General features: G+C 38.6%; 1 protein-coding gene across 6 annotated transcripts in view; it reads right to left on the bottom strand.

The window, feature by feature from the left end:
* Nucleotides 1-26,497, bottom strand: part of UBE2E1 (ubiquitin conjugating enzyme E2 E1) — a 62,345-nt gene that overhangs the window by 1,330 nt on the left and 34,518 nt on the right. For all 6 annotated transcript variants that reach the window (XM_073333486.1, XM_073333485.1, XM_073333487.1 and 3 more), the window contains 2 exons: nucleotides 10,820-10,952; nucleotides 705-852 (listed from right to left, as the gene is read on the bottom strand). In XM_073333486.1, coding sequence (XP_073189587.1) covers nucleotides 705-852; nucleotides 10,820-10,952 — 281 coding nt within the window. The remainder of the gene's footprint in view (nucleotides 1-704; nucleotides 853-10,819; nucleotides 10,953-26,497) is intronic.

The raw sequence follows: 26,497 nt of genomic DNA on the forward strand, positions 1-26,497 counted from the left end.
ACTACACTTCTATAAAAGTTAGAAGAATTTCTATAAGTTTTGCTTATTTTATATTACTGATATATACTTTGTTAACTAAGCTGGACACAGGAGGGAAGTATTAAATGTACTAAAAACAGTTCTTAACTGACATAGGAATTACATTTTATATATATAAGATAAATTCCTAAAAATATAAATATGGTGGTGGGAAGTTTATTCTCGAATAATTTACTGTAAAGCTGAACTGGAGCTTCCAGGAAAAGTTGAGAAGATAACAGGCTGGAAGTTTCTTTGTGGTGGTAGTTTTTAAATACATCTAGTCTATTACCAAATCACTAGAATTTCAGATGGTGCAGACCCCCCACACAAATATGGTGTTTAAAACACTACTTTGTTTTTAGCTGGAATTTCAATCTACAGATTGATTGTCCAGGATTGTTCTGGTTGCTGCTTTCTTTGCAGTGCAGTGTAAGAACAGATAGATTACAGACATATACAGAATATCTGAACAACTTCTATTATCCCACAAAGAGAACAGAAAGCTTGGGCTATCTTGTGGGGACATAGGGATTCTCTTCTCTAAGAGCTTGATCCTATGCTCATTGAAGTCAATGGCAAAGCTCCTTTTGACTTTAATGATGCAGGATCAGGATGTAAGTTACTAACATGCCAGATGAGCCGTATCAATAGAGATGTTATCTGTTAGGGTATGTGAGACTTACCAGGGTTGCAGTCTGTAAGAAGTGAGCAGATGGAGAGGAGAACTTTAGAAATAGTTAGTGCTGGACTCCAGTTGTCTTTTAAAATGTCAAGGCAGATCACTCCTTGGCTGTTAATATTACAGTGATAGATTCTTGTCCGAAACGTAACCTAGAAAAACCACAATTACAAGATTGTTTGCTAACATGTAAAACTACACAGGTCATAAGTTTGACTTTACAGATTTAAACAGAAAAAGGATAGGAAACCCAACATTTAATTCAGATTAAAAGTAACTCCAGCTCTGCAAGGCTAAACTGTAAAGTTAATCTTTAAATGTATACTAAAGCTGAATCAGATGTAATGTGCCATTTAATATCTTTCCTATCAGAATAATCAAAAAAACTGGGTGTGTTTTTTTTTTTTCCGGATTCCTGGTGTGCTGCTGCCCTCTGGTGTCAACTAGTTGTATTACAACAGTTTTAAATCCGCTTTTAAAACAAGCGGACATTACTATTGTGTTAATCTTTCTTTTGTTTTCCAGATTGTTTTATGCAACGAGAGAAACAGTGGTTACATTTCATTTGTAGAAGAAAAGTATGAAATAGTTCAATTAACTTTAGCTTAAATTTAACAGAATGTAACAGAAGATGAAGTATTTACTGCAAATGAAAATTAGAAGTAATAAGCTATACTTTATATCTGCACAAACTGTACAGATAAAACAGAATTCTTTATGCTTCTTAAGAACCATAAGATCAACCTGGATGGTCAGTTTCTCTCCATACTAAGTTTCCCACAAAAATCACTCCCTGTTAATGGAACATTTCTTTTTTGTTGCACAATTCTCTTCATTTTGAATGCAAATCATATTTCAGTTAAAGGTGGAGAAGAAAATTTAGTCTCATGCTTTAACATAAATGGATTGTATAGGAAGGTGCGATGTTGAAAATTGAAGTCTCCTGTCTATCAAAGAGCCCACAGAGCTCCACAGCACATCCAGGCCAATATCTGTAGCAGATTCCCACTGAATCCCCCCCGTGTCAGAAGGAGACAGGCCTCCACTCTTGGGATGGCTGCTGCAGTGAGGGGCTTTTGCAGCTCCCTTAGAATTCTAAGGCTGTGGAACAACTCAGAACAGGTAAAATAATGAGACCAAAGCAGTAGAAAAAACCTTCCTGCATTTCTCTAATCTGGACCTGGAGAAACCAATTCTAGGGTCAGCAGGATGGTTGTCTCCACTCCCTTTCAAAAGGGGTCTCAGTACTGAGGGCACTAATTATTATCATGGTGAGCACTATCATAGTGGTGAGAGATATGGACACCTGTCTGTTCGGCATGGCAAGGCAATGACCAAATTAATTTCAAATAGGCCACCAGATGATAACTAATATGTCAAAGTTGTATTGTATGAGAGTACTCCAGAGGTGAAGAATGCTTTTCAAGCCTCCCTTCTTCAGAGTTCCCAAATCTCATGATTTTATCTTAAGTCTTGTAATATTTGCAGTTTTGCTTCTGGAGATAAAGTGATTGTGAGAATTCTCACGTTCATGTAAAATAATTAAAAAGGTTCCGTGACCTTATGGTTGCAGAGAAAAGCTTGGAAAGGTGACTTAAGTGTACCCTAAAAACCAGAAGGCAAATAAAGGAACCCCACATTTTTAATGAAAAGAATCATAATTTTAAAACCAATCTTGTGATGTTGGGGGCTTAACTTATGATTTTTGAACGTCTGGGGTTGGCAATACTGCTTCCCCTATTGCAGAACAGGTATGGATTGTATTTACTAGCTGCCATAACTCTTCCCTGTTCACTCCACTTAAATCCATAGAATTTATATAATCCCACAATTCCCATTTTCAAGATGAGGAAATAAAAGTTCAAGAGTTCAAGTGACTTGCCCAAGGCCACACAGCAAGTCAATACTGTTTCCACGGGTCTGGCTACAGATTCAAAAATCAACAGTGCAGTAATTTATGTTATCAAAGCCATGGCCAAAGTTTTCAAACTTGGGTGTCTAAAGTCAGTATGAGAACCAATGTTTTTTCCGCATTGTTCTTACAGAATAGCAAATATGGCTTATGCTTTAATACCAGATACTAAGATCTCTTTCACATTAGGTTTTTAAATCCATGAAAAGCAGCCAGATTTCCAAAGGGGCAGCACAACTGTAGCCTCCATTGACTTCAAAGAGCTCAGCACTTCTGCAAATTCAATCCACTTCTATTTAGATTCTTAAGTACATACTTCGGAGCCTAATTTTAGGCACCCAGGCTGAATGTAGCCTATGTCTTCACATTAAGAAGAAACACATTAAAAAGTGTCCCAACGCTATGTTTTGGAGAACAGTAAGTCTATCCTGCAACCCTCCCTCACGTGTGTGGTGCCACTGAAGTCAATGGAACTACTTACAGATTCATAGATATTAAGGTCAGAAGGGACCATTATGATCATCTAGTCCGACCTCCTGCACAACACAGGCCACAGAATCTCACCCACCCAGTCCTGCGAAAAACCTCTCTCCTATGTCTGAGCTATTGAAGTCCTCAAATCGTGGTTTAAAGACTTCAAGGAGCAGAGAATTCTCCAGCAAGTGACCCCATTCCCCATGCTATAGAGGAAGGCGAAAAACCTTCAGAGCCTCTTCCAATCTGCCCTGGAGGAAGATTCCTTCCCGACCCCAAATATGGCGATCAGCTAAACTCTGAGCATATGGGCAAGATTCACCAGCCAGATACCCAGGAAAGAATTCTCTGCAGTAACTCAGATCCCACCCCATTTAACATCCCATCACAGGCCACTGGGCCTATTTACCATGAATAGTTAAAGATCACCATAATAAAGATTATCAAAATCATGTTATCCCATCATACCATCTCCTCCATAAACTTCAGAGTAACAGCCATGTTAGTCTGTATTCGCAAAAAGAAAAGGAGGACTTGTGGCACCTTAGAGACTAACCAATTTATTTGAGCATAAGCTTTCATGAGCTACAGTTCACTTCATCCGATGAAGTGAGCTGTAGCTCACGAAAGCTTATGCTCAAACAAATTGGTTAGTCTCTAAGGTGCCACAAGTACTCCTTTTCTTTCCTCCATAAACTTATCGAGTTTAATCTTAGAGCCAGATAGGTCTTTTGCCCCCACTGATTCCCTTGGAAGGCTATTCCAAAACTTCACTCCTCTAAACTTCCCAATGACCATGAATTATAACTGTTCACCTGAGTAAGAGCTGTCAGATCATGCCCTAAATCCTCAGAATTTGCCAGCTGTCCATGCCCATGAATCTCATTGTCTGTTTATTGGTAACAAGGGTAGTTCTGACACATTCAGGAGGCGTGTGGCATAAGAAGAATGCACCAGTGTTTTTTCTGGGATTAGACTGGCCTACATGTTAAACTCGTCTGTCCTCCCTCATAGCTGTTCTACTGCGTTCCTGGATCCTTCTAGCATTCAGCAATGTGAAAAAACACTGTTCGTGCCCCTCCCTCTCACTCAGTCTCTGAGTGGGAGCACTGGTAGGGGTGTGGCATGCATAACTACGAAACGAATGCCTCTAGTTTCCTGGGCACTGCATCTTTAAGTTTCCAAGAACTCGCCTGCTATGCAGAGTGCTGCAATCTTTGTGTTCTCAGAGGCACAGTAGCCTGTGACACAAGAGACACCCCCACACTATGCTCTCTCATGGAGACATTACACTTCATTCTTTATAAATAACTCTGATTTTCAGTTGAACAAAAGTACATGCTTTTGCATATTATGTATGGAAGCAACAAAATAATCTCCAGGAGACAGCACAGTATTTCTCTCTCTCCTCTGTAACAGGCAACAGCAATTGAGAACAAAACCAGTTGCTGATCTCTGCACATCAAAAGCTTTAAAAGGTACAATATACAGAAACCAAAAAGGCATCTATTTCTTTGCTTCATATACCCCAATGAGTGCTTCCTAGTCTACGTCATGTACATCAGGCCAAGCAGTTGGGTGACCTCACCTGGTGATACAGGAAATTGAAAAAACAGATCACTCCATTCAGGATAGGGGCGGGCAAGGAAGAATGGAAGTCCAATGCATGTACAGTTCCCAGGCAAGACTTTGCTATTGGCTCATAAGCAGCCTCCAATTCCATCCCACTGTTGGGTTAATACTTCACTATTTTGACCTTCAGCTCTGATTTTCCTAAATTACTATCTCCCCAGCTTTCAGGTGGCAGTTTGTTAAAATGCACCATAAAACCTTTCAAAAAGGAAGCATGAGTATTTCCAGGTTGATGAACTAAAGACCAAATTCACAGAAAGTTCAAGCATTCTAATTTGCAAATGCACACTGGCTCTGAGCACGGGAGATGAAAATTGGGTAGCCTGAGAAAACAACTTTTTTCAGACCGATTTTCAGTACAGAAGGTTAACTATCTGGTATTAAAGCATAAGCCATATTTGTTAATGTAAGAACAAGAAAAAAAAATCATCAGTGGTATAGACTGACCAAAATTTATGGATGCTTATCAAAGCATGGGGCAGGATGGGCAGGATCCCCTGGGAAAACAACATGACGGGGAAAGGAGTCCAGGAGAGCTGGCTGTATTTTAAAGAATCCTTATTGAGGTTGCAGGAACAAACCATCCCGATGTGTAGAAAGAATAGTAAATATGGCATGCGACCAGCTTGGCTTAACAGTGAAATCCATGCTGATCTTAAACACAAAAAAAGAAGTTTACAAAAAAGTAGAAGATTGGACAAATGACCAGGAAGGAATATAAAAATATTGCTCGGGCATGCAGGAGTGAAATCAGGAAGGCCAAATCACACCTGGAGTTGCCACTAGCAAGAGATGTTAAGAGTAACAGGAAGAGTTTCTTCAGGTATGTTAGCAACAAGAAGAAAGTCAAGGAAAGTGTGGGTCCCTTACTGAATGAGGGAGCCAACCTAGTGACAGAGGATGTGGAAAAAGCTAATGTACTCAATGCTTTTTTTGCCTCTGTCTTCACGAACAAGGTCAGCTCCCAGACTGGACTGCACTGGGCAGCACAGTATGGGGAGGACGTCACCAGCCTTCTGTGGAGAAATAAGTGGTTCAGGACTATTTAGAAAATCTGGATGAGCACAAGTCCATGGGACCGGATGCGCTGCATCCAAGAGTGCTAAAGGAGTTGGCGGATGTGATTGCAGAGCCATTGGCCATTATCTTTGAAAACTCATGGTGATCGGGGGAGGTCCCGGAAGACTGGAAAAAAGCTAACATAATGCCCATCTTTAAAAAAGGGAAGGAGGATCTGGGGAACTACAGGCCAGTCAGCCTCACCTCAGTCCCCAGAAAAATCATGGAGCAGGTCCTCCAGGAATCAATTCTGAAGCACTTAGAGGAGAGGAAAGTGATCAGGAACAGTCAGCATGGATTCACCAAGGGCAAGTCATGCCTGACTAACCTAATTGCCTTTTATGACGAGATAACTGGCTCTGTGCATGGGTGGGAAAGCAGTGGATGTGTTATTCATTGAATTTAGCAAAGCTTTTGATACGGTCTCCCACAGTATTTTTGCCAGCAAGTTAAAGAAGTATTGGCTAGATGAATGGACTGTAAGGCGGATAGAAAGTTGGCTAGATTGTTGGGCTCAATGGGTAGCGATCAATGGCTCCATGTCTAGTTGGCAGCTGGTATCAAGTGGAGTGCCCCAAGGGTCGGTCCTTGGGCCAGTTTTGTTCAATATCTTCATTAATGATCTGGAGGATGGCATGGATTGCATTCTCAGCAAGTTTGCAGATGACACTAAACTGGGAGGAGTTACACTGGATGAGAAGCTGGATATGAGTCAACAGTGTGCCCTTATTGCCAAGAAGGCCAACGGCATTTTGGGTTGTATAAGTAGGGGCATTGCCAGCAGATCGAGGGACGTGATAATTCCTTTCTATTCAACATCGGTGAGGCCTCATCTGGAGTACTATGTCCAGTTTTGGGCCCCACACTACCAGAAGGATGTGGAAAAATTGGAAAGAGTCGAGGGCAACAAAAATTATAAGGAGACTTATGAGGAGAGGCTGAGGGAACTGGGATTGTTTAGTCTGCAGAAGAGAAGAATGAGGGGGGATTTGATAGCTGATTTCAACTACCTGAAGGGGGGTCCAAAGAGGATGGCTCTAGACTGTTCTCAGTGGTACCAGATGACAGAACAAGGAATAGTGGTCTCAAGTTGCAGTGGGGGAGGTTTAGGTTGGATGTTAGGAAAAACTTTTTCCACTAGGAGGGTGGTGAAGCACTGGAATGGGTTACCTAGGGAGGTGGTGGAATCTCCTTCATTTGAGGTTTTCAAGGTCAGGCTTGACAAAGCCCTGGCTGGGATGATTTAGTTGGTGATTGGTCCTGCTTTGAGCCGGGGGTTGGACTAGATGACCTCCTGAAGTCCCTTCAAACCCTGATATTCTATGATTCTATGAAAGTGACTGTTTTCTAGTTAGAGGAGCTCTGCCTAACTGAGGCAATGAGGAAAGGATTTAAGTGATTTGCACTTAAGTAGAAACTCAGACCTCTGATGTTTTTAATGCACATATAGACTAGCTGTTCACCATGTACAATTTTTGTTGATGATACAAAAGCCAGTGACATGGAAAACAAAAATAAAATCTAAAAAAAATGTACAAATATGTTTAAAGTAGTGCTTTTGATTAATCACAGTTAACTCATGCGATTAACTCAATTTTTATAGCGATTTAAAAAAGTGTGATTAATCACACAGTTAAACAATAGAATAATAAATTTCAATTGGTATTTTTGGATGTTTTTCTACATTTTCAAATATATTGATATTCTATTACATCACAGAATACAAAATGTACAGTGCTCACTATTATTTTTTATTACAAATATTTGCACTCTAAAAATGATAAACAAAAGAAATAGTATTTTTAATTCACTTCATACAAGTATTATAGTGCAATCTCTTTTTCGTGAAATGTAACTTAGAAAGGTAGATTTTTGTTGTTGTTACATAACTGCATTCAAAAATAAAACAATGTAAAACTTTAGAGCCGACAAGTCCAATCAGTCCTACTTCTTGTTCAGCCAGTCGCTATGACAAAGAAGTTTGTTTACATTTACAGAAGACACTTCTGCCTGTTTCTTATTTACAATGTCACCTTAAAATGAGAATGGGCGTTCTCATGGCACTTTTGTAGCCGGTGTTGCAAGGTATTTACCTGCCAGATATGCTAAACATTCATATGCCTCTTCATGCTTTGGCCACCATTCCAGAGGACATACTTCCATGCTGATAATGCTCATTAAATTTGTGACTTAACTCCATGGGGGAGAACTGTATGTGTCCTGCTCTGTTTTACTTGCATTCTGCCATATATTTCATGTTATAGCAGTCTGGGATGATGACCCAGCACATGCTCATTTTAAGAACACTTTCACAGCAGATTTGACAAAATGCAAAGAAGGTACCAATGTGAGATTTCTAAAGATAGCTACAGCACTCGACCCAAGGTTTAAGAATCTGAAGTGCCTTCCAAAATTTGAGAGAGATGAGGTGTGGCGCATGCTTTCAGAAGTCTTAAAAGAGCAACACTCCGATGAAAGAAAATCAATCTTCTGCTGGTGGCATCTGGCTCAGATAATGAAAATGAACATACGCCAGACTGCTCTGCTTTGGATCGTTATCAAGCAGAACCCACCATCGGCATGGATGCATGTCCTCTGGAATGGTGGTTGAAGCATGAAGGGACATTGAATCTTTAGCTCATCTGGCTCATAAATACCTTACAATGCCGGCTACAACAGTGCCATGCGAACGCCTGTTCTCACTTTCAAGTGACATTGTAAAAAAAGAAGCGGTCAGCATTACCTCCTGAAAATTGTAACCAAACTTGTTTGTCTTAGTGATTGGCCAAACAAGAAGCAGGACTGAGTGGACTTGTAGGCTCTAAAGTTTTACATTGTTTTATTTTTGAATGCAGGTTTGTTTTTTTTACATAATTCTACATTTGTAAGTTCAACATTCATGATAAAGAGACTGCACTACAGTACTAGTATTAGGTGAACTGAAAAATACTATTTATTTTGTTTTTTACAGTGCAAATATTTGTAATAAAAATAAATATAAAGTGAGCACTGTACACTGTATTGTAATTGAAATCAATACATTTGAAAATGTAGATAACATTCAAAAATATTTAAATAAATGGTATTCTATTATTGTTTAATTGTGCAATTAATCACAATAAACTTTTTTAATTGCCTGACAGCCCTAGTTTAAAGTAAAAGTTTGTGATCACTCCAGCATTTATATCATTGGTGAAAAATCAACACAACAACAACAAAATCAAATCAGATCTGGAAAACACTGAGCTATTAAGACAATACAGAGAGATATCTGAAGCCAAGAGAACACTAAGCCATATGGAAGAAGAGCAGAAAATATAATGAAACTGAACACCCCTCCCCCCGGAAAGGTCCCACTTGAAAGAGCTTCGTCTTGGTCACTGCACTGATGTGAAACCACTATTGCATTAGGAAAAAAGAGATAAAGAAGCTGATCCCATGACTCACAAAGATAAGTGGTAGGATAAGGTAATATTTTTGTATCTATATCTATATATACACACACACATATATACACATACACACACACACCTGCAAAGTGAGATTGGGGGGGAAAAGCAGTTAGAGGTTATTAATACAAAAAAAATCAAAGCACAGATTGGGTCAACCCAAGCTACTATTTTCACCTCAACACAAACCAAATGCAGCCTCACCGTAATGCTACTCTTGGGAACTGGAGAAATTACATGGTGTAATATTGCAGAAGAGTAGCAGCAGCCTTGAGGACAAAGTACAGTTTAAGAGCCAAAAGCTCTTCAATTCTAATCTGGACTCTGTGACTTTCTGGGTGGCCTTGGGCAATTAAGCATGTGCCTGTCTAACCAGAGCCTGAATCGCCCTCTCTGTATTTCGCTCTCTTCCACTTGCAAAATGGTGATAATAGTTCTATCTTGCAGGAATAGTGTGAGGATTAATGTTAACACAGAACTCTAAATATGTAATGTGCTCCATAAATACAAATTATTTACATTATACATACTAAAACTAGACACTTTGGCCACTGTCATAGGCTTTTTTGTAAGTTTCTTGCACTGACTGGCTTACTTTAAGTCCGAACTTGAAACAACTTTCATTTTTAAAAACTTCTATGTCTGCAGCCTCAGACCCATTCATGGAGATTAATGGCACTTGCTCTTCCCGTTTTGGGATAGACAAGCTAAAGTGCCAATGAAATGGTGACCAATCCTTTAGCACCATAGGATATAGGATTCTCATGGCAGCATACTTCTGCCTAAGGTGAAGCAACTGGAAAGAAACATTGCTGAATATATCCATTTCAGCTGACATCCTCTTAGGATTTTCCTTATGACCATCACCGCCAACAAAAAAATACTAAAGCAATGAGACCCGGAACCACCCTTAGGCAACCTTATTCGGCAATTTCCTATCTTAAGAGACTGTCCTAAAGAATCCCCAAACATGTGTGAACCATAAAGGAACATCTACTTACATTAGTATTGGATTTGTGATAGAACCCAACAACACAGAATACGACAAGCTTCCAAAATATAACTTGTATCCAGAATCCAGAAAAGCACTACTAAGAAATTGATATTATGCACATAAATCAACTATTAGCAAATCCCTAAAAGAACCAGGGCCTTAAAAACCATATTTGTGCTTGAAATCTTTTAACCTACTGTTGTTACAAAACACACCTTAAAGTTTACTGTAACTGAAAGAGATGAGAGAAAGAAATATTTGCCTCTATTTTTCCAGTTTGTTTTCTTTCTTTCACAGCACTTTTTGTATATTTGGTTTCATAGTTTCCCCTGTGTAGTAAGTCAGCTTCCCATGTTTGTGCAACAGGGAAAGGGAAAAATACTTTAAAAAAAAAACAAAAAAAAAACAGAAAAGAGATGATTGAAAAATAAACCCCACCAAAACTGGGCAGGGGATTCCAGGTGTGGTTCTTGAAACCAGGTTTAACTCATTTTCTTATATCAACTGGATTTCAAATTGACTGTGTCCCATGAACGTTGAGTATGCTGCAAACATCCTGCAGATCACTGGGTAGTAAAGTGTTAGGCTGTCTCTCTTACCTTTGGAGGCTTGAAGGGATATTCTGGTGTAAATGTGATATCAAGGAAGAAAACTCCACCCTCATATACTGAGCCTGGAGGTCCTAAAATAGTTGATCTCCATTCATAGATGTTATCGCCTTTGGGGCCAGCGCTGTGCAATAAAAAGGATACATACATTTAGGAGGTAAAGCTACAAAACCAATTTGAATAAATATGATACCATAGATTTAAAGATAGTTGAATCTCAACAATGTGATATTTAATACACAATGTAGAGGTTAGGACTGTAATAAAAAGTAGATAGCTTGTTTCCAAGCTTCATTACAATCTTATACCTGCATATCTGAGCCATTGTTAAGACTAAGTGGCGCACACTGTATTGCAAGGGTCTGGAGAAGGAGGTAAAATGATTGTGTGTCTTTAAATCCCATTCTGTGGATCTGGATGTTGGGAAGAAGTACCAACTTCCCCATTTGTCCTTACAAACAAAAATAAAAATGCACATCCCTTCAGATAGCACCAGTTCAATGCAACAAGAAACATCAGTAGTTAAGTACTACACAACTTCAAAAGAAAATTCTATATTTAGAAAGGGCTGCTTCATGTTAGCCCTATTACAGCTTTATTACAGGGTTCCAATGAGCTAAACCTCACAGACCACATTAAAATTGGAAACTTGCTTACTGGTACTTACTTAAACAAATTCGAGTGAAAAAAAATTATGCTCATTGTGCACTGATTTTTTTTTTTTTAGTTTGATGTAATCAACAGGAGATATTATTTACATTTCCTACATTATTACTGAACAGCAGTAGTTCATTTGCTTTAATTGAGTGGATCAAAACTATATTATGATGCTTTACAATGTCAAACTTCTCCCTGCTTGGTCACAGTATATTTTGTGCAAAATGGTTTCTAAAATGAAGCAACGATATGGGTTTTTCCTAATGTTGCGGCCCATTTTACAGAGCTGTTTTTTGCAAATTTCCATAAAATCAGGGTTAAATCTTGGATTTAACATTCCAGACACACTGCAAAGACCACCTTTTTCTCCTAGCACTGATGTGGGTGGAGGGATAAATTAAAGGTCTTTTATTCATTATAATAATTATGGAGCATTAGTATTAGAGGTGGAAGGCATCTAATGCATTCAATATGAACGTGATAATGTGACGGGATCCAACTGATGGGTGCTTATTAATTGTGTTATGAATAGAAATAAATAAATACAAATAATGTTAGATCACACTGTAAAGGTCCCAACACCCAAGGATGATGGACGGCTTTCTGTTCTTTGTTCTGCTGGTGAACATGTTCCTCTATGTATGGGTAAGCAAAGGGAGAAGGAATTTTGTATCAAATACCTCTATTATCTCATCTTTAGGTTCCAAATCCAATAAATGCCCATGGTACTTTGATGATTAATTTTAATAGCAAGACCCGTACTAGAAGATTTCTTTGCATGTCTCCCCACATCCTCCCCAATGTGTAAAGTTCTGAAAACTAACACAAAAATTACACACTGTACATTGGAAAATATCTCTCACATCCAAACCCAAAGCTTCACATAGCTTGTGAAATGAGGCTTCGAACAAAAACACTAATGTAAGGTAAAATCCATTGTACCCTAAAGACTCATGATATCCCTCTCCTCCCTAATTATTTCTCTTTGCCCCATACAGGTCTGTATATCTGGATGCTTAGCTCTACAGCTACTAGACATGTAATGGGCTGTGATACTACTGTATTTCTACAAGAAGCCCTGCCTAGGGACAGGCACCAGCTTAACTGTGCAAAGTTATTGAAAAGGCACTCTTGGGTGCCCTTAGCCACTACTCCAAGAAATTACCTCTTGGAGTGGTGTTGAAACACTATCATTACTCCAAGTTGCACAAGCCAACCCCCTTAAGATGGAACTACTGCATTGAACAGGTCCTTGCAATTTGTTAATACCAATGCACTGCTGGAATTTACAAATTAAGAACTGTCAACTGGGAGTACTTCAACGTGGGGTGGGGGCGGGAAAGGGGGAAGCAACATGATCAGCATACTAAATAAGGCCCTCAGAGCCTATGAGAAATATTTCAGTATTTTATTTTGCATTTCATTTCTAGTTTAAACCCAAATGACTATCAATACAAAAAAAACCCCCAATGACTTAAAATTATTATTCAATAAAAACCCAAATGACTTCAAAAATATTATTCATAATAGTCTTAGAAATGTCTTATACCCTATTAGGCTTCCAATTAGTTATTAATGCATGCAAGGTGCTTTCATTTCCACAGATGTAGTAGTATATTAATAGAGTTTTGGATTAAATATATCTATCACATCTTTGTAAAACATTAGTAGACATTTCCCCAATATTTTATTAAAAAGTGATGCATGTAGCTTACCTTTCAAGCCTTTCATTTCAATTAACAGTGTGAAATAGCTGGAGGATTTCAATTTTTAAATAGCATAATTGATTTCTTATAAAGAAAAGATTGAAAGGGGAAGATGCAAGTCAGTTACAGAATGCAACATTACTTGGGTTTAAGTTAGGATTAGGTACTATCAAGTGGCTCAATACTCAAGTGTTTATTAGAAAAGTGATGGTACTTGAATGTAGTTTAAGTGCAGTGGCATTAACTTCAGTGAAGATACAAAAAGTAGTCAAAGATGAGGGATTACATTTTTTTGCTTAAAATCCTTTGCAATTATCTGTTTAAAAAGAACACATTAATATGTAGGTATATGGTGCATAGATGCAACTGATACCTCCAATAATCTGCATCACCGCTATACTCAAATGATTATAACAGACTGATGCAACATTTAGCAGCTGTCATACACTTGACCATTCTGAAGACAACTTAAAATAATATAAACTGATTCCACTACAAATAGCTACAACACACTGTATTAAATCCAAGAGCCAATAACCCTCTACCTCCAGAACTTTTGTGGGGGAGAGTTTTGTGGAGGTTGGGGGTGTGTTAAAAGCCAGATCAACAAAAGGATTTAGGCGCCTATCTGCTACCTACATCCAATATTCAGGCATCACCTAAGATCCTCAAAACCCCTGCTTGGCTGCTGCCTAACCCTGGAGGCATCTAAAATCCTGTGGCTACATTTTCACTGTTAAAATCCTCCATGTGCCTACATTTCTGGCACTGTGCTTATTCTAATCAATTTATGGATATCACTTAAAATGCCACCGACCACCTCAGGTCAACTTGACAGGATGGTGTGAGAAAAGAATTTCATTAGCTACAATTAATTTCAGTAGCCCATGGAAAACTAACAAATATTTCAATTAGGACCATGAGGAAAACCACTATTAACTCTCACTCAAATCCAGAGCCCTATTTTTGAATTGAATCTAAAGCAAATTGGCCAAGCAGTTTTGGAGTTACATGTCTCTGGAAAACAAAAGATGAGAACAAAAATCTTTAGCGAGACTACCCATTCCAGAGATCCAGATCAAACCTACATGCAAGCAAACACCACATTGGAAGAATTTGGGTATTCCCAGGCAAAACCACCTCAGTCATTTCTACTCTAATGCTGCTAAATTACGAACTGTGATGGCAACAGTCTTAATTGAACACCAAACAAGTTGAAAACAGGAGCAATAATTTTGAAGTGAAGATATTTTTTAACTTATTACATAAAATAAAATGCACTGGACTTTAAAAGGGCATGATTTCTATGGCAGAATTCTGTGTTTCAGTTTAATAAAACACAAAATGCATCATGGTTTGACCATTTGGTTTTATGCAACTTACAGAATTGCCTCTAATACAGTGATACAAATTTTCTGTTTCATATAATACTCAAACCATACAGACTAAAATAATGTTTCTCTTCTCTACCTTAATATTTATCTTTTTGTTTTACACTTTAAAACAAACAAGTTGTTTGGGCATCACTATATTATGAAGCTACCTATTGTAAACAATTGAATAAAAAATGGAGTCCTGATGGTGGTCATTAGTAAGAGGTGCCAGTGTTCTTCATCTACTGTCTTAAAAATATAAACAACTGTTTTCTTTTAAAAAAAGATCCAAGAGCAAAATGCTTTGTAAACAGAGACTTAAGTTTGAGCATTTAATATGAAATTGTAGTGAAACATTTGTTTCCAGCACTGACCCAAACTCTCCCCCCTCATCCATTGCAATATATTGTCCATTATATAATGTTACAACTCTGCCCCACTCTGGTAGCCCATATCATAGTGGGGGTTTCTAACCTATATCATGAGAAGGAACTTAGGGGAGGTTAGCGAAGGACACAAGAAGTCCCTAACCAGTGGCGGATGAGGGGTTTGGGTTGCTCTACAATGACAGATGTAGGTATTGGAGGAAAGATGGGGTGCAGACTTAACATTACTTTTGGAAGTTTCACAGAAAATGTAAACATGCAAGTCAGGAAATTCTGTATTAAATAAGTTTTCTGCTCTCAGGATTTTTTTTTATTAAGGGATGTTGCATTTAGCCATGATCTCTTGTTTTTAAAAATGTATACAAGTGCACAACCATAATTTTAGAGATAATTATTCCCTCCCACACACACTGTACCTGCTAGAAATGTATTACACACCCCCCACTGTACAAAGTGGTTATTCTGAGTTACCAACAGAGCTGCTCTTCAGGGCAGGGCAGGTCTATTTTTGCATACTATGCAGCATAAACAAGTAATAAATACTATTACTAATTGTGTAAATTGAAGAGTAAGGGCTGCAGACAGTCTCATCCCTGCTACTCTGCCTCCTATCTTAAATCATTCAGGACAGACAGGAAAAGATCCCTCTAACATATCTCGTACATGCCTAGCTTTCTACAAGAGTCTGAGTAGGCATGTTTTGCATCTCTTAAGATTCCACAATATAGTTTCCTTTGACAATAGTCTCAATAAGCACTGAAACATCACAAGGTACTGAGAAATGAATCTGAACAGCCAAGACAGAAGACACTAAGACGATGCCCTGAGTCATGCACGTTTAATTACTATTTTCAGTAGTTTAAACATCAAATAGAATTTTAACTTTGTCTCATTTTTAGGTCAAGGAAAGAAACTGGACCAAAAGAAACCTAAAAACAAAACAAACCAGAACAACAACAAAAAACCACCACCACCATCAAAATCCCGTCTGGACAGCTCTGACAGCCTAATGGTAGCGTACTGGACTATCACGTGACCAAATAAATCGCAGGAATATTTTTGCCCACTTTAATTAGGGACAGCTCCCAGCTGCTCCCCAGTGTCAAGATTAACTGAAATGATGGATTGACTGGGGGAAAATGCCTTAGAGCTGCATAAGAGGTGGGGAATAGACAGCAGGGAGAAGGCAGAGGCCTAGCTGGGCTTTTTTATTTTTGTTTTTTAAAGGAAGCAGGGGAGATAATATTGTAAAAATAGAACAGAATACTGTTATGGTGATCCCACCATCTGTAAAATGGGGATAACAAGACCTAATTACTTAATTCCCATTGTAAAGCACTTTGAGCATAAGAATGAAAAAGCATGAAGCACTAAGTATTATTATGGTAATAACTAGATCTACTTCTTCAAGATATTGGTATTTTCTGTCTGACAGTCACAACTATTTCCAAGGGCAAATGCCTTCCAAATCTTACAGTATTCCTAAGAGAAGAGACAGAAGGCTCACACAACATTTCATTGGTAGAAATTGGAAAAGAATGACTCTCATTAAGTATCCAATCAATTTATTAAAAGGCATTTTTGAAAGAAATAATACTGCAAGAAAAAGTGTATGCCCGAAACTGGAAGGTAAATTTCATAGCAAATTAACTTGGGAAGAAGTTAAAGTATGAATTAAGCACAATATTTAGGATCCAACATTAAAGTATGTAATCTCATGTGTTAGAGTAAAAACATTTTGGGGTTTTCTTAGTGAAAATTTAGTGGGGTTAACACATCAAAGATATTTTGCAAATGGTTCAGTTTAGCTGAGTGAAAACCAGTGCAATACAATCCAACTAAATGGTCAGCCAGTCCTACAAGTGTTCTCCATCAGGTGAGGTGCTTGCAACCTTATCTTATTATGGTAGAAAGGACTGTGCCCCAGTGTTTGCAGGACAACAACCACAATGTGTAGGTTTTACTTACAGCACACACAATTCTGAGGTTGCTACCAAAGTATCTGAAAACCTTTTGTGGGAAGGCCAATGCTGTTAGACTGTTTTGCTGCAAAGTTCAATTTTTAAAACTTACTTCAAAGCTTAAAAATAAAACCCTTGATTACTGGAGGGGTCAGAAAGAGGCTTACATTTTTCTCGAGAGTACATTGAAGCTCTATGTAGTTTAGCAATAATCCCTTCAATTTATAAGCAAGTCCTAATAAAAAGGTTCAGGAGAAATTAATGCATTTAACATTGGTTCCAAAATTGAAAATAAATCCAAACTACTCCACTCCCAGAGGGGGTCTACTTTCTCCAGCAATAGCTTCCTCCTGCACAGATTCCCTGTGCAACTGATCACTGGAAGTTTATCCTACCACATATAGGAACAGTTGCTAAGCTCCAATCCTGCTACAGAGAGGTTGGACAGTTTTATAAAAGCTCAAGGTTGCAGCATATGCCTTTATTTAAATATGCAAGGACATGAAATGCCAAACTTTGAAATGTTAGTAGAATTATTCTTATTCTATGCAAATCTGTTTTACTTTTTCCTGCAAAGTTATATTTCAACACAAGGACAAAGTGTTAGCTCAAATTTGACTTTACATCTCCCATTCAATGATAACCTAAACAGGAAACAATAAGATCTGGAAGTGAAAGAGTATGACTCAGCTAACAACTCGTAATGGTTTATTTAAATGACAGAAAGAGGTGATGGTAAAAGCTATGCTCTGCAAACTTAACCTTGTACTATTTTTACCATCAGCTTCCTTCTTGCCATTTGTCAATTGGACTATTAGCTACCAACCTGAGGAAAGAAATTCCTCCAGACAATCAAAGCTTGTTTCCAAATTTAGTACTTATTGTATAGCTGTATTTACAATTCAAAGGTAAAGCTAAATAGTCTCACAGGTATAGCATTTCTGTATTTCAGCCACTGGCTCAGTGCCATCTCAGACTCCGATGTGGTTTTGGTAGTTGATACAGAACAAATAGTAGTAAATTAACTTCTGTAATTTTTATGCTGTCAGAAGGCAAACAGACCCTACAATTGGATTCAGCACATCAAGTGATCTTTGTACAAATGAAGATAGTTCTGGAGTGAAAGTCATACTCTTTCACTTCTTCCAGATCTTATTGTTTCCTGTAGGACAGGCCTAACAAAGAAAATAACAGAACGCCACTAGCCGTCACCTTCAGCCCCCGACGCATTATTAAGGATCTACAACCTATCCTGAAGGATGACCCAACACTCTCACAAATCCTGGGAGACAGGCCAGTCCTTGCCTACAGACAGCCCCCCAACCTGAAACAAACACTCACCTGCAACCACATACCACACAACAGAACCACTAACCCAGGAACCTATCCTTGCAACAAAGCCCGTTGCCAACTGTGCCCACATATCTATTCAGGGGACACCATCACAGGGCCTAATAACATCAGCCACACTATCAGAGGCTCGTTCACCTGCACATCCACCAATGTGATATATGCCATCATGTGCCAGCAATGCCCCTCTGCCATTTACGTTGGTCAAACTGGACAGTCTCTACGTAAAAGAATAAATGGACACAAATCAGATGTCAAGAATTATAAAATTCATAAACCAGTCGGAGAACACTTCAATCTCTCTGGTCATGCAATCACAGACATGAAGGTCGCTATCTTAAAACAAAAAAACTTCAAATCCAGACTCCAGTGAGAAACTGCTGAATTGGAATTCATTTGCAAATTGGATACTATTAATTTAGGCTTAAATAGAGACTGGGAGTGGCTAAGTCATTATGCAAGGTAGCCTATTTCCCCTAGTTTTTTCCTAACCCCCCCCAGACGTTCTTGGTAAACCCTGAATTTGTGCTGGAAATGGCCCACCTTGATTATCATACACATTGTAAGGAGAGTGGTCACTTTAGATAAGCTATTACCAGCAGGAGAGTGGGTTTGTGTGTGTGTGTGGGGGGGGGGTGAGAAAACCTGGATTTGTGCTGGAAATGGCCGAACTTGATTATCATGCACATTGTAAGGAGAGATCACTTTAGATAAGCTATTGCCAGCAGGAAAGTGGGGTTGGGGGAGGTATTTTTTCATGCTTTGTGTGTATAAAAGATCTTCTACACTTTCCACAGTATGCATCCGACGAAGTGAGCTGTAGCTCACGAAAACTTATGCTCAAATAAATTGGTTAGTCTCTAAGGTGCCACAAGTACTCCTTTTCTTTCCTGTTTAGGTTATCATTGAATGGGAGATGTAAAGTCAAATTTAAGCTAGTTCATCACTTTGTCTTAGTGTTGAAATATAACTTTGCAGGAAAAAGTAAAACAGATTTGCATAGAATAAGGACTGAAAAGGGACAGCATCTCCTTCAAGAAATTCTGCATCACTATTGCCAATCAATACCGATACCAAAGCACATGGGTCACCAGAACTGGCTGCAGCTAATATCTCTGAAGACAAGACAGGCTTATGGTCCACATTCTCCGCTAACTTCTTTGCGGGTTGCAGGACTATAAACATGTTTTCAAATACTGCAAGCAAATCCCACCCTTCAAACTGTCCACCTTCATTTTAAAGGGATCAGAAGACGGTTTCCTAAATTGCATGTTTTCTACCCATTTGGAAAAACAGAAATACAGTAAGATTACTCGGCTACTCCAGGAACAAGACACATGGATACTATTTATGAGAGATTAAGTCTAGACAAATTGATTAGAAGTCCTAGCATATCCATTCATGCATTTGCAGAGTTTGCAAACAGTGCACCATAAAGTTAAACAATAGGACGCAGACAATTGGGAGGCTTCTTTCTCCAGCCAAAAATAAAAAATAAAAATCCATATACACATTTTTTTATTTAAAAAAAATCCAAACTATTGAGTAAACCAAATTAGTCTACTCTGGTAACTTCATACAGGTTATCTCCCTCAGAGCTCATTAGTAATACTTTACATTACCAATGGTTTAATATTAGTGGTCACACCACTACTATGTCAAAGAAAGACAAAAGCTAAATAACTTAGATTAAAGTGCACTGCTAGTTATGAACATCCTTGAAGAAACCGGCACCCAGAAGGTTAATAATTATGTGTAACATTTGGCTAGAGGTGCTCCTATGCTGAAGGCTCTCCAAAATTCCTCTAACTAATAAAGATTGGGTTCCTTGGCTACAAACTGATTTTTCTTCCCAAGCCAGCATTCATATTTATTTGGAAAAACACTCTTAAGAAATATTTTTAAATGGGAGGAGAAAACTCCTCAGACTAGAAACGTGCTGCAATCTGTCTCCTGCACCCATCTAAAAAGACACTCTAAAATATGGATATTTTAGGACAGATCACACTACTGTGCTTGATGTTCCTTAGGACATTGGTGTTATAGTTTTTCCAGACAGTTACGAGTGGATATGCAATACTCTAACAGAGGAAGTGAAAGAAAAAGGAGTCAAGTACTACTCTTTCCATGACCATGTATTCCCCTACTGACTTTTCTAACCATCATTATCGATCAGTCTGTAGTAACGATACTAATACAACAAAGTGGCTCTCCATAAAATGAACTAATATTGCAGAATTACACGACACAACACTGATCTTCAAAGCTTTGTTTTTACATTGTGAGAGACTTAGGAAAAAATAATCCCGTCCGTAACAATCCCCCCCACCATTTCTTAACTAGTGCTTTTCCTCAGTAGGTCTCAAAGCACTTCACTGTCTTTTAATGAATTTATCCTGACAGGCGCCCTCTGAGGTAGAAAAGCATTATCCACATTTTACAGATGGGGTACTGAGGCACAGAAAGGCTAAGTGAGTTATCCAATGTCACACAGGAAGCCTATGGCAGAGCAGGGAATTGAACCTGCATCTCCCACAAACTAGGCTGGTGCTTTCCAAACTTTTTCTAAGGCAACCCATCAACTGCATTTTATCTTTTTTGAAGACCAACCGTATAGAAACTACTGCTAGTTAGCAGTGCTTTTATACAGGACTTTAGAGCACCAGTTTAAGTGTGTGTGGTGGGGAGGGGGTATCCGCTTGCTGCCTCCTCCCCAGCCTCCTTGCTCTCGTTTTCCCAGCAGGCCTGTCTCCCACAGGCTACTGGTTCCTCCGGGTTGGTGCTGCCCAGATCCCGCTCCCCACGCTGCTGCCCCTGCCCAGTGGAAGTGAAAGAGCAGGGTACAGGGACAGCCGTGCTTCCAAGGCACACATGGGTAGTGATGTGTGGAGGACAGTGAAAGACACTGCAGTAGCGGGCTTGAGGTGTCTGAAAAGTGATGACGACTCACCAGACTCTCTCTGTTTGGGAAACACTGTCCTAGGCCACCAGACCATCCTTCCTCCCACTTCAGGTATATCAGTTCCCCTTCATTTAAATATAACTTCCTCTCATGCACTCAGCAAATCGAAATCATCGCATTCATATTAACTGATGCATACATTGTCGTGGCTGAAAGGAAATGTTTTTTAAGGTGGCTGGGGGCAAATTCTGGGTAACTCACAACATGCTGACACACAACTGGCTAAACCTAGTTGATTAGAAAAAAACATTTAAGATCAAACTATACTACACAACCACAGCATATTTTTATTGATTACAGGGGACTGTGGAGTATTAACACAGTTGCATGCCACACAAGTCCTAATAAAATACATTTTACAATTGTAGAATGGACAGCCTAGAAATTTGTTCAACTGACAGGTCTGGGATGGGGTTTCTGATACTAATTTATTCTTAAACAGTCTATTAAAGTAAAACACAAAACAATTACAGAGTAGTTACTAAAAATCTTTATATAGCATTGTAGGTTGTTCTAGTTAATAAATAATAGTTCCTATTGTTGCCCGCAAGAGTCACTGTAGTTAGTCAAGGTTTATTATAATGACAGTGTCAGCCAATACTATGCAGGAGTCAACAATCTGACTTTAAGAATAAGAGAGTTTACTTAAAAGACGACTTTCAAAGTATCTGAAATAAATTATTGGGTTTGTGCCTTTTATTGCTATTTTATGGAATATGAAAAATGGCTTGAGGGAGTTTGTTTATCTTAGAAATATCAGCAATGTCAAGTCTGGTCTTCTCTGGTTTTGCAGGACCCACTGGGTTTCAGAGGATGTATATGGTCAGCTTTCACTCCGTAACTGACCAGGCTGGTGCAGTGAATCTTCCAACAAATAATGTACTTTTCCCAGAACGTTAGTCACTCATTGAGGTTAAATAAGTGTTAACAAAAAACAAACAGTTTTAAACATTGATGGAAACACGCTTTCCCTCTCAGTTGTCTTTTGTGCTGATATCATTTTTAGTTCTTCAATTATCAGGGGGCTTGTCTACATAAGTGTTATTGTGATAATGACGACTCAGCAGAAGGTAACAGAAGCTGCAGCACATTTAAGACATGGAAAAGGATATGATGAAACATACCATATATACGGACACCAAAATCAGCACGTGTATAAACTCAAGCCCTCTTAATTCCCCCCCTTTTTAAAAAAAAAGTCACCAACCTGCACATAAACAGAGAATATTTGTTGATAAAATTAAATATGCTGGTAAGGAGACAACCAAGGAGAGCAGCAAGTTTTGCCTGATATAGCCTAGCGCGAGGCACATAAAGAAGAACTGCCGGAACTTAGGAATTCCTCTTACCACCTCTTCAACAAAACCCAGGAGCTCCACTCCTCCAGTTTGACCCCCTTAATGTCAACCTGCAGTTTTAGCATAAAAACAATCCACATTCTATTCACAAGTACACATAATAACTAGATAAAAACTTTGAAGTTTAATAGCACTTCAGGAAGGATCTCTCAGAGTCTGGCTCACTTATCAAATCATACAGGGAAATATTTTCTTCATAAGCTTCTTAAACTAACTATAAAAATTACACAAAGCTATTTTTCATGACATTTAGCAGAATTCATGGATATCTGTACTGCAGTCACACTGTTTGGACTAAACACAAAATTTAATTTGCACCAATCAGCCTGAGATGGAAAGCACATACACACATAAATACACAAACACACACACACTTTTTTTTTTTTAAAGGGATACCAACTTAATTAAAAAAAAAATTTTAACCTGTTGTTACAAGTAATACTACAGATTACAATATGTATTTCTTTATTTTGTACATCTGAGAGCTCTGTGTCAGTTTCCCCATGTCTGTAAGTGTCTTTCACAGAGATAGTAGTGAGAGAAAAAAAAATGTTTTAAAAAATAAGAAAATGCAACAGTAAAACTTTAAAAATTGGCCAAGTGGCAGATGTAGTACCTGAAACTAATTTTCTAACTCCTCTTTTTTTGAGGAAGAACTAACTAGACTTTGCATTATAGTGTCTCATTAAATAAAATACAAGCACACACACATTCATTATATATAATGTCAGACTCTGGACATATAAGAACTCTTTTTATTTATAAAATAAAGTAATAGTAGAAAATTAGTTTCAGGTACTACACCTGCCACTTGGCCACTTTTATTTTTATATTCCTCCCTTTCGTATCTGGCCAGAGCCTGACAAACACATGAAAGGAAGGAAATCCCAAATTAATGATGAAACTTCTGGGAAACCTGGCATCATACAACAGCACACAAGTAAAAATGGCACTGTGTGTAAAGGGAGGGTGGAGATCAGTATTAGAAGATATTTAAATCATCCCCTTCAAAATAACTATGGTTTAATATGAAAAAAGCTTGTTAATTTTCTTCCACCTATTCACTAAGAGGTCAAACAAGCATATTTTAAAATGTTCTTTTTAATGAAACTAAGATGTTCAGACAGTAATACATATACATTTCAACCTTAGATTATTAATTTTAAGGTCTAATCAATCTCATAAAAACTTTTAAAAATTAAATGATGGTGGTCAAGTAAGAGTCCTACTTCACAAATCTAAGATTCATACATCGTTATCTCATATTTGGCAGGCTGAAACAAAGACCAAGGAAGATAGAGTACACTCAAGTAGTTTTTTCTTAGTAATTTACAAAGACAATACTGGATTTCAAAGTCAACTGACATTCCTGTAATTAAACAGCCTCTCAATCTAACAACCCCTCCCTCACCCCCAAAAAAGGAAAATAAATCTGAATTTTTATCAAATGACCCAGTAAAACCATGATAAGATAAAACTCTTTTACAGCTAAAGCAAACTCAGTTGAGGAGTATACTATCCTGCAGAGCTTGTGTTAGTCATGAAAATCTGAAGCACTATGACATACTTGTATAATGAGAAATTGCGTAACTAGATGTTAATCAGCCAAGTGTTGATACCAATAAAGATGGTATTAAACCAAAGTAATACCAAAACAAACATTTAATCTTTCAGAATTGCAAAGTGTAATTTACATATTTATATACTGCTTCTTTCAATACATCAGTCAGCTAAGACACAAGCCTGAATTATGATCAAGCAAAGTCACATTAAAGGTTAAATACTGGAGTAACTGAAAGAACATGTGTGCAGATTTCAGTGTTCAGCTGTAAAACTGGATACTCTGAAGCAGATGTTGTTAATTTAACAAAAGTATGAAGGAGAATCCTATTGGGCAGATCTCTATTAGGTGGTTTTGTCATATGGATGGTTCGTAATGTATATAAATACCTCTGTAACTGACTTTGGAAAATAGCCTGAACCTTTAACACAGTTTTCCTTTGTAAACATTAAATATGATAAATAAGAATGGTCAGCCCAGTAATATAATATTCCTACTACAGCCCTAGACTTTGGTTATATAGTTCAAATCCACACTTTTGTACTGCACTTTGTTTCTTCACTCCAGGACCAAAAGGAGGTACATAGAAACATAGGAACTGACATCCTGTATCAGATGCAAAGTCATCTAGTTCAGTGTGCTGCTTCTGACAGTGGCCAGAACCAGATGCTTCTGAAGAAGGTATAAGAACTACTGGTAAACAGATGTGGAGTAAGCTGCCCTCTACATTTGGTCTCATCCTAATCTCCAAAAGTTTGAGACTAGTTTAAACCCTGTGGCGTGAGGTTCAATACCTCTTCCAAAATTTTACATTTTCCAAAATTTATTGTTAAGTATAATGCTGTGTAATCTTGGTATCCATATAAATGTTCAATCATTTTTTAAAACTTTCTAATTTCTTGGACTCAACAACTTCCAGTGGCAATCAATTCCACAGTGTAATCTAACACTGTGTAAAAATGTATTTCCTTTTATCAGTTTTGAATTTCCCACTTTTTATTTTCATGAAATATCCCTTTTGTTATGAGACAGGGAGAATAGACGCTCCTGATCTACCTTCTCTGTACCAATCATTATTTTAATATACTTTTATTATGACTGTTATTCATCTCCTTTCCAAGGTAAACAATTCCAAACTTTTCAATGTCTTTTCATATGGAGAGTTTTTCCACATCCTTGATCACTCTCATTGCCCTTTTCTGAATCCCCTCTTGTTCTGCAATATCTTTTCAAGATGGCGTAGCCAATACTATACACAGTAATCAGATAAGGCTGCACCACTGATTTATATATAGGCATTATATTTACCCTTGGGGGAATTCTGCAGAAATTAATGTTTTGCGTGCAGAATTTCCTCCCCCCCAATGGGCTGCAGTGCTGCTGGCCTCCACTAGAGGCCACTGGACCCAGCAGAGCTCAGATTGCACCTGGAAGACACTGCCAGGGGGAGGGACCAAGGGAGCTACAGGGTTAGGGTTAGTTCCCAGCATGCCCTGAAGGAAGGAAGGTGGCAGTGCACAGGGAACTCCACGCAAGCCTGGGACTGAGCATCAGGCTGTTTCTCCCTCTGGATCCCTGGGCTCTGAGGGGTAGGGGGTGGGCGTTTGGGCTGCGGGGAGCCCGCAGCTGAGGTCTGGGGGAGAAGGGGTGCAGGTGTCTGGGCAAGGAGGGGCAGGGGTGCCGGTGTCTAGGCTAGGGGGACCCTGCGGCTGGGCTTGTCTCTGGGGAGAGAGGGGAATGGGTGTCTGGGCAAGGGGAGGCCCCACAGCTGGTCGCTGGGGATTCAGGTGTATTGACTGGTGGGGAGGGGACCCGCAGCTGGGCTCCAGCAGGGGGGGAAGAGAAACAGGAGTTTTTTTAACTCTCTACTCCTGGGGGGATTTTTGTGGTGTCTGTATTGTTACATACTTGCTGACAGGTATTTTGAAATAAATTACCAAAATAATTGAAACTGGCATGTAGTGTTATTTTTGACAAATAAAATTTGCAGAATTTTAAACTATTGTGTGCAGAATTTTACTTTTTTTTGGCTCAAAATTTTTTGGTGCAGAATTCCCCCACGAGTATATATTGTATTATTCACCATCCTCACTCACACCCCAAAAAAATGCGTCACACTTGTTGGCCCAAAATGGAAGTTTCTCCAATCCTGGGTATACACTAAGGCCATGTCCATACGTACATTGTACAGTACCATCACCGCAGTATGTCTGGTGAAGACGCTCTATGCTTATGGGAGGGAGCTCTCCCGTTGGCAAAATAAAACCACCTCCATGAGTGGCAAAAGCTTTCCCACCGACATAGTGCTGTCCACATGAATGCTTATGGTTGGTGTAATTTAGGACACTCGGAGGT

Source organism: Lepidochelys kempii, chromosome 2 (genome assembly GCF_965140265.1).
Source record: "Lepidochelys kempii isolate rLepKem1 chromosome 2, rLepKem1.hap2, whole genome shotgun sequence".
In the NCBI taxonomy this organism is placed as follows: domain Eukaryota; kingdom Metazoa; phylum Chordata; order Testudines; family Cheloniidae; genus Lepidochelys; species Lepidochelys kempii.